Source organism: Capricornis sumatraensis, chromosome 13, assembly GCF_032405125.1.
Source record: "Capricornis sumatraensis isolate serow.1 chromosome 13, serow.2, whole genome shotgun sequence".
Lineage (NCBI taxonomy): Eukaryota > Metazoa > Chordata > Mammalia > Artiodactyla > Bovidae > Capricornis > Capricornis sumatraensis.
This window is the reverse complement of record NC_091081.1, coordinates 854,916-864,045: the sequence shown is the minus strand read 5'-3', so window position 1 is coordinate 864,045 and position 9,130 is coordinate 854,916. Positions and strand designations below refer to the sequence as shown.

Genomic DNA, 9,130 nt, shown 5'->3' with positions numbered 1-9,130 from the left:
ATGAAGAAAGAAAAACTTGATTTTTAGAAATGTGTGGCTGCAAAGAATGTGTACAAAGGCTGTAACAAAAGACTTTCTTTTATAAAGAAAAAAAGGCATTTGGATTCTGAGAAGTGACTGGAAGCTAGGATTGGAAGAACTGTATTATAGAATGAAATTGAAAGTAAACACCATGGAAATTTGCCTATAACTGCTTCCCACTGTTTTATATGTTTTCCTCTTCTAATTTGATTGTGGGTTCCTCTCCAAAAGGAGGTACTTCTTTTGCACATGCCACAGAGTTTCACTTTGCCCTGGACACATAGTAGGTTCTCAAATTGTGTTAACAGATTGGCTGAAAAAGTTGTCCTGATGGGCTATATGTGGAAGAAGAGACAAAATGTGTGTTAGGTACTCTGTCGTGTCCGACTCTTTGCGATCCCATGGACCGCAGCCCACCAGGCTCCTCTGTCCATGAAATTCTGCAGGCAAGAATACTGGAGTGGGTTGCCATTTTCTTCTCCAAGAAAATGATCTAGTAATTAAGCTCATTAAATATAAAGCTTCTTCTGCAGGAGTGTTTCTGAGAGTCTGCCCTTATTGCTAAACTAAAAAGGTCTCATCCAGTCTCACCTTAGATTTATGCCTAAAATGTAGTTAGAATCAACAGGATGAGGGAAAACAAAGCTATTTACTTAGACGGGATAGGCCATTTTTGGGAAGCAGTGATTTCACAGCAGTGTCGGAGACTGTAAACTGCGTGGATAAGCTTGCTGATGCTGTAGATCTTAGTCTCTACATGAGGTCATGTGGAAAGGCTGAATATGAGAAACTCTTTTTAGGTTTTCCATGCTTGCAATCAAACGACTGTACACTGGAAAATGTACCAGAAGACCAGGCACAGACTCATGATTTCGTTAACGTAATAACACTAGAGTTAGAAGTAAAGCAAACTGCAGGATTTAAGTCTATTCTAAACTGAAAAACTGGACATCTGGAGTACCACATGGCGTGAGTGTGTGGTATGAACTTTGAAAAAAAGCTATGAATGGCGAAAGCAAAGAGGCTGCCTCTGGAGCATATTTGTCCGGTTGCTCGCCTCCGAACCGAACCAGTCGTGGATTCTCCGGCCCTGTCGGCCTCCGCCCTCGCCCGCAGCCCGGGTCCCCGGGCCTTAGACTTCTCTCCAGTCGGAAGGGGCGCGGAGGGTAGGAGGCGGTGAGACACCAGCCCTGGTACAGCAGGAGGCTCGAGGATTGGTCCGGAACCCGCGAAACTGCAAGGCTGGGGACGGGAGATGGACTGCGGGTTAAAGGGCTACCCTAATATCGGTGTCTGCAGTTAAACCAGGAATGGTATACAGGGAAGCTTCTGGATGTCCCCACCCGGCCGCCTCCTCGCCGCCCCACCCCCCAGCTGTGCAGCGAGTAATTCATACAAAAGGACGACTCGCCTCTGCCCCGGGAAGCCCAGGGACCGTCGATAAACTCCCACTACCCTGGAACCGAGGGAGCGCTCGTCCCCGCCCCCCACCGACCCGCTCTCGTCCTCCTCTGGGTCTAGAGGAGCATGCGCGGGGCGCCCAGCGCTCGTCTGTGGGCTGAGCGTACATCGCCTACGGTCCCCGAGACGTTGGGGGAGGGGATGGAGATTGAACTGGTGCCTGGTGGAGGCGGCGCGGGGTAAACTGGGAAAGTGGTGTCGTGTGCTGGCTCCGCCCTTTTCCCCGAGGGTGGGGGAGAACCGTATATAAGTGCCGTAGTCCCCGTGAACGTTCTTTTTCGCAACGGGTTTGCCGCCAGGACACAGGTGAGTACCCGGTGTGGCTTCGGTGGGCCCGGGCTCCGCCGACGGCCGCGGCCTTCGCGTGCGTGTACCTCCCGCCGCGCCCGTGGGCATCTTCACCATGTTCTTGACCCGAATTTCGGGGTGTGAGCGGGTGGGGGTGGGGAGGGGAGAGTTCGAGGCCTTGCGCTTTTCTCGCAGTACCTTCGACTCGTGTTTGGGTTGAGGCCTGGGCTGTGGCACCGTGGCCGCTGCGTGTGGATCCTGCCGCGCTTTGCCGCCCGGTTCCCCCCACCCCGCCGCCACACACACACACTATCGAACAACTCCACACAGCCGCGGGTTTTTCGGCCGGGGCGGTTCACCCGAGGCCGGCCGGGGGCTGACAGGATGGGCTTCTCGGCGCTCGTCGGGATTTGGGGTGGGGGGCGGCCGCGAGGCGCAGAGGACTTGTGCCGGCTTCCCCCGCGCACATGCCATCACGGCCTCGCTGGCCCGAGGCGGGGCGGGAGAGCCGTGGCGGCCGGGCGAACAGAGCGCCGCCCCACCCGGCACCAGTTGCGTGCGCGGAAAGATGGCCGCTCCCCGGCCCCTCTGCACGGCTTCAAAATGGAGGACGCGGCGGCCCGGGCGGGGAGCGGCCGGTGAGTCACCCGCACAAAGGCCCCGGCCCGGTCCCAGCCTGGCGCCGTTTCCTTGGGACACCCACCCCCGCCCCCCGCGGCCGACCGGGTGCCGTCCTGGCCTCTCGATGCCTCGAGGTTCTAGAGCTACACATGGGGTGGGGGAGGGGAATCTGGACGGTGGAGCTTATGGGTGGAGACTTGAGTTGGGCCAGCTTGGCACTGGTTGTAATGCTCCTTGGAATTTGCCCTTGGAGTTTGGATCGTAGCTTTTTCTTCAGTTTCCAGACAGTGGTTTAAAGTGTTTAACACACCTCCACCCCTTTCCAATTAGGTGTCGTGAAAACCACCGTTAAACCTAAGCCAAAATGGGAAAGGAGAAGACCCACATCAACATCGTTGTCATTGGGCACGTAGATTCAGGGAAGTCTACCACGACTGGCCATCTGATCTACAAATGTGGCGGGATCGACAAGAGAACAATTGAAAAGTTCGAGAAGGAAGCTGCCGAGGTAGGCAAAATTAGAATGAATATTGGCTGAGCAAGTGCATTTGAGTGGCAATTTTCCGAAAACTAGCCACTAGTCTAGACTTTTACTAGTTAAAAGGTAAATTGAAAAGTTTGCTAAGTCAGGTAACTTTTGAAAATAAGGTAAATGCACTTAAAGTGTACAGTTGTAAGTGAAATCCAGCATTTTTCCAAGTTAGGGAAAAGAATTTCATGCTAGAGTTCATGTTTTAGTTACCAAGTAATTGTCGTTAATCTTTGTAGATGGGAAAGGGCTCCTTCAAATATGCCTGGGTCTTGGACAAACTGAAAGCTGAACGTGAGCGTGGTATTACCATTGATATCTCCCTGTGGAAATTTGAGACCAGCAAGTACTATGTTACCATCATTGATGCCCCAGGACACAGAGACTTCATCAAAAACATGATTACAGGCACATCCCAGGTTTGTGAGACTAAAAACTACTGAAAATAACTCTTTGGGTCTGTTTTTACACTGGCAAAGCCATGGATCCTTTTTAAGAACTTTAACAGGATGTGGACTTGTTTTCTTTCAAAGGCTGACTGTGCTGTCCTGATTGTTGCTGCTGGTGTTGGCGAATTTGAAGCCGGTATCTCCAAGAACGGGCAGACCCGTGAGCATGCCCTTCTGGCTTACACCCTGGGTGTGAAACAACTAATTGTTGGCGTTAACAAAATGGATTCTACTGAGCCACCCTATAGCCAGAAGAGATACGAGGAAATTGTTAAGGAAGTCAGCACCTACATTAAGAAAATTGGCTACAACCCCGACACAGTAGCATTTGTGCCAATTTCTGGCTGGAATGGTGACAACATGCTGGAGCCAAGTGCTAATGTAAGTGATTTTCAAGTTTTTAAGACTTAAGGTCTGTAATGGGGTTTAGTTTGATGGTAACCCAGCCTTTCTTTTAGATGCCATGGTTCAAGGGATGGAAAGTCACCCGTAAGGATGGCAATGCCAGTGGAACCACCCTGCTCGAAGCTCTGGATTGCATCCTGCCACCAACTCGCCCAACTGACAAACCCTTGCGTTTGCCTCTCCAGGATGTCTATAAAATTGGTGGTAAGTAGAATAAAACCATTAGAATTTGTCTGGGTTGGTATAATACCAATTCGGCCTTCGTTTGAGGCATTTATTAAGTGCTGTAAACATTTATTTTAGGTATTGGTACTGTCCCTGTGGGTCGTGTGGAGACTGGTGTTCTCAAACCTGGCATGGTGGTCACCTTTGCTCCAGTCAATGTAACAACTGAGGTGAAGTCTGTAGAAATGCACCATGAAGCACTGAGTGAAGCCCTTCCTGGGGACAATGTGGGCTTCAATGTCAAGAACGTGTCTGTCAAAGATGTCCGTCGTGGCAATGTGGCTGGTGACAGCAAAAATGATCCACCCATGGAAGCTGCTGGCTTCACAGCTCAGGTAACACTTAGAGACAAGTTTTTATTTACTGCTATAACTTTAAGGGTCTTTGAGACACAACTAAATGCAAGTCTTCTTTCCAGGTGATTATTTTGAACCATCCAGGCCAAATCAGTGCTGGATATGCACCTGTGCTGGATTGTCACACAGCTCACATTGCTTGCAAGTTTGCTGAGCTGAAGGAGAAGATTGATCGTCGTTCTGGGAAAAAGCTGGAAGATGGCCCTAAATTCTTGAAATCTGGTGACGCTGCCATCGTTGATATGGTTCCTGGCAAGCCTATGTGTGTCGAGAGCTTTTCTGATTATCCTCCCCTGGGTGAGGATGTTTTTCTGCTGTAATTAAAAACTAAATTTTAGAAGTAAACTTAAAGGTTTGAAGAATGTCTTTAATGGTAATACAATGTTTGTTTTTCATAGGCCGTTTTGCTGTGCGTGACATGAGACAGACAGTTGCTGTGGGTGTCATCAAAGCAGTGGACAAGAAGGCAGCTGGAGCTGGCAAGGTCACCAAGTCTGCCCAGAAAGCTCAGAAGGCTAAATGAATATTATCCCCAATACCTGCCACCCCAGTCTTAATCAGTGGTGGAAGAACGGTCTCAGAACTGTTTGTCTCAATTGGCCATTTAAGTTTAATAGTAAAAGACTGGTTAATGATAACAATGCATCGTAAAACCTTCAGAAGGAAAGGAGAATGTTTTTGTGGACCATATGTTTTGTGTGTGGCAGTTTAAGTTATTAGTTTTTAAAATCAGTACTTTTTAATGAAAACAACTTGACCAAAAATCTGTCACAGAATTTGAGACCCATTAAAAAAAGTTTAATGAGAAACCTGTGTCTTCTTTTGGTCAACACTGTAATTCCCTATAGTACTACTTTGGTAAGAGTTGCTTATAAGCTATTTCTAGTAAAACAATTTTCAAATTATGGGTTTGTATTTCTAGGGTGGAGCTTCAGGTTTGTTAACCTTAAGTTGAGAGCTCATCTGTTTTAACAACATCTTAACATTGGTGCAACACTTTCTAGATTAGGACAGATGAGCAAAGAGTAACTGTTTTATATGTAAGCTAGTTTGTAAGGTCATTCTATAGTATAGAAGCTCCTGTTGCATATAAAATTTTGTATGGTTACATAAATGGATAAATCTATGTCATTTAGTTTCCAGTTATGAGGATGTGCATTCACGTTTATAATAAGTAGTTAATCTAAAATGTGAGGCTTAAACAGTATTGAGTACTGCCCTGCTAGAGTTAATTGTATACAGGTTCTAGGAAAAATAAAAGATGCTGGAGGCTAATTGTGTTTCCTGTCACTTAAATAGAAATGAACTTTATAGGAATTTTCATCTAATGGGCAAGGTTGGGTGATGAGAACATTGCTACATTGGCGAGGAGGGTATGGCCCATTTGGGTCTTGAGTGTAGGTTCATCTAGTTAATGTTTTCAAAGTTAACTGCCATTTAAAAAACTAGAAAGGAAGTTGGAAAGTTGTCATTTGCAGGTTGCTATAATTTGACAGTTGAATGAAAATAACCCTTAACACCAGAGGAATTTTGTAACCTATTTTGTAACCTGTCAATTGCAGGGCTTGGTCACAAATGGGAAAAGCTAGGTAGTCAGCTGATAATTGGTCTCTGGGTATAAGCAATGTAATTCTAAGTTAACCTTGGTTTTGATAGTAAAAGTCTTAACACATTTGCGCAAACTGAGTAATTCTGTATCTGATAACTTGGCTTTTATATGAAAGGAAAATTAATCCAGCTGGAACTGGTGAAATCACCAGATAACATTCTAGAAGCCTTTTTTGCAAATAGCATCCTGTGAAATGTAGACAGGTGGATTGTTAATTGCAATTTTTCCTGGATAAAAATAATTTATATGGCCATTGGTAGGGGCTCTAAAATGACAAAAGATTTGGTCCCTAGCTTGTTCCATAATGTATTGACAGGTATGGTGTTAACTGATTAAAGGAGATATGAATAAAGATTGCTAGCTAGTAAATAGTGAAGATTTGTCTTCACAAGGAAGGTTTCATTGCAGAAAATAGCTTTCATTAAGTGTAAGTTTAAGGAGAGCAAGACAGTTGGCATACTTGGAGCCATAGATTTGTCTGTACAGAATTGCTGTGAGTGCCACCTACTGGTGGTCACTACAGACTAGTTTTAAAACATGAATTTCTAGATTCAGGATAAATGTTTTGGTCAGTTTTTTATACAGTTGCCTTTTTCAATATGAACTGACTGAAAAGATTTATAAAGCAAACTGGTGCTTGACCTTAAACCCCATTTTTAAAATTGCCTAGCTGTTGAAATGGAATCATGTTGAAACTTGGCCCCAGGAATTCTTGTGTGGTTTCAGAATGAGAGGCAGTATGATTTCTGAAAAAATGATTCTTAATCCTATTTCCAGAATAGGCAGTCTAGTTGAGTTTTGGTCAGATTATGCTTTGGGGGTTTTTTCAAGAGCATGAGCAATTCATCTGTTTGGGTTCTGGTCTGCCCAAAAGCAGATTGCATATACTGAAGAGCTTGATTATTAGTAATTTGCAGAATGGGGTATATACCAGGACAGGACTATAGATTTTTTTATTATTTACCTTCGTTACCTTTTGTTAGGTTGAGCACTGAGTTCATGCCAAAAACAGGCTGTTTCTGGCTCTATATACAATTCTTGAAATAGGCAATTCTAGGAAAGGGATGAAAAGTTGTGTGTCAAGATGTCCTTTTATGTTTTCAGTGGATAGGTGTTAGATGTCCTTTTGAAATGCTGCAGCACTATATACAGTCACTTGGGAATTATTAAAGGTATATTAGTTACTCCCTTGTATCTTGAATGAGCAGCATGAGTTCTCAATCTTGTGATAAGAGCAAGCTCTTCCATATGAGAAGGTGGAATGAAATGTGTTTTCCTTTATTTGCAATGTTCCTGAAATTTTTCCTGATCTGGTTTTGCTTTTCATGACTTTTCTCCTTTTTTCTTCCACCTTTCTTCTCACCACCTTTTTTCTTCTCTCACCCAGGTGGCATCAGAGTCCTCTGTTTGCAGGCCTCTGGGAACTTCCTAGACAAGTTAAAATCACAATTGAAGTTGCATTGCTTGCTCAGGTGATAGTGATTTAGAAAAAACATTGGAAACTGCCACATGGCTTCTGAAAGGTCATTGACCTCTGATCCAATGGAAAACTTGGAAAGGATCATATGGGTGTCTTTTCTAAATAGGTTATGCTACATAGTCCTGCTGTTAATAGAAATGAGTGAGGTTAGTGAATTTGTCATATACCTGGGACAACCTTCAGCAGGCCCATGGATCTCCAAGCCTTGAGTGCTCAGTGAGAACAAAGATCACGTTAATATTTCAAGTAAGCAATAATAGAAAACTTAGCGGAATAATTTAAAGTTCTTACCACTTTCTTCATTGAGGTCCTTAAGCTAAAATTTACCCTGTAAAAGCGTTTTGCAAGTTTTGGTAAAGTTTACCAAAAAACAGTTTATTTACCACAATCATGGTATAGAATATTTCCATCACCTTTCCCCCTCCCTCAAATTCCCCATCCCCCTGTGTGGTCAGTCACTCTTCTCTACCTCTTATTCTTGGTAACTACTGACCTATATTCTTTTCCCGTTTTGTTTGCAGCAGTGTCAGAAACCTGAATTGATACCATATGTAGCCTTTGAATCTGGTTTCTTTGTAGCATGATACCTTTGAGATCTGTTTTGCATGTATCAGTAATCTGTTCCTTTTTAATAACCATAAGCTTGTTTACAGCTGAGGGACATTGGTTGGTTTGGATAATTACAAATAAACCACTAAACATTCACGTATAGGTTTGTGTGTGATTATAGGTTTTCATTTTCCTTGTGTAAAAACCAAGGAGTGGGATGGCTTATTAGTTCTTGGCAAGTGTATACTTTTTAAGAAACTGCTAAAGTTTTTCAGTGAACCGTTAGTAATTTAGGTGAAGTAGTTTTATTTTGATATGAATTTTTTGAAAATAATTCATTTGGCTGTTACTGTCGGGTCTCAGTTGTGGCACATGGGATCTTAGTTATATCACTGTCTCCCATTGTAGCACAGCTAGGGGCCCTCTAGTTGTGGCATATAGGGTTGGTTAGTTGCCTGACCAGGGATCGAATCCACATCCTCTGAATTATTAATCATTGGACCACCAAAGAAGTCCTTGATGTGATTAATTTTTTAATGAAAATTAATTTGAATAAGGTTTCCCTTGTAGCTCAGTAAAGAATCTACCTGCAGTGCAGGAGACCTGGGTTCGATCCCTGGGTTGGGAAGATCCCCTGGAGAAGGAAATGGCAAACTGCTCCAGTATGTTTGCCTGGAAAATGTCATGGACAGAGGAGCCTTGTGGGCTGCAGTCTATGGGGTTGCAGAGTTGGGCTCGACTGAGTGACTAAAGTGTTACGCTGAGACTCTAGGACAGGGGCGCCAGACACTATTCTGTTCCACACACTTGGGATAGGATTGTGAACAAAACAGATAAAAGGCTGTGCTCTTTGAGTTGACAGTCTACTGGGGGAACTAGATACTGAGTTAAGTAGGTAAAATTCTGAGTTCTGGTGATGCTCTTAAGGGAAAGAAGGATGCTGTGAGCGGGAAGAGTGAAAGGGATGTAATTTAGATTGTCTAGAGAAGGTTATTTGTTAGAAATAGCTGAGATCTTAAAGGATAAGTAAAAATTAGTTGAAAAATGTGAAAACGTTGCACTACTTTGTAACAATTACATAGAATCAGAAGCCTTGTGGGTGTGAATCACTCGGTTGTGTCTGACTGGGAGCTCACA

The 9,130-nt window shown here is 44.2% G+C and overlaps 1 protein-coding gene across 1 annotated transcript; it reads left to right on the top strand.

Annotated features, from left to right (window-relative positions):
• The first annotated feature begins 2,703 nt into the window (after nt 1–2,703).
• On the top strand, nt 2,704–8,101 carry EEF1A1 (eukaryotic translation elongation factor 1 alpha 1). Its single transcript, XM_068985335.1, has 7 exons — nt 2,704–2,899; nt 3,160–3,339; nt 3,454–3,750; nt 3,828–3,978; nt 4,078–4,334; nt 4,418–4,652; nt 4,754–8,101. Exons 1-7 carry the CDS (start codon nt 2,756–2,758, stop codon nt 4,876–4,878), a joined length of 1,389 nt encoding a protein of 462 aa, XP_068841436.1. The 5' UTR covers nt 2,704–2,755; the 3' UTR covers nt 4,879–8,101.
• Nucleotides 8,102–9,130: the final 1,029 nt, after the last annotated feature.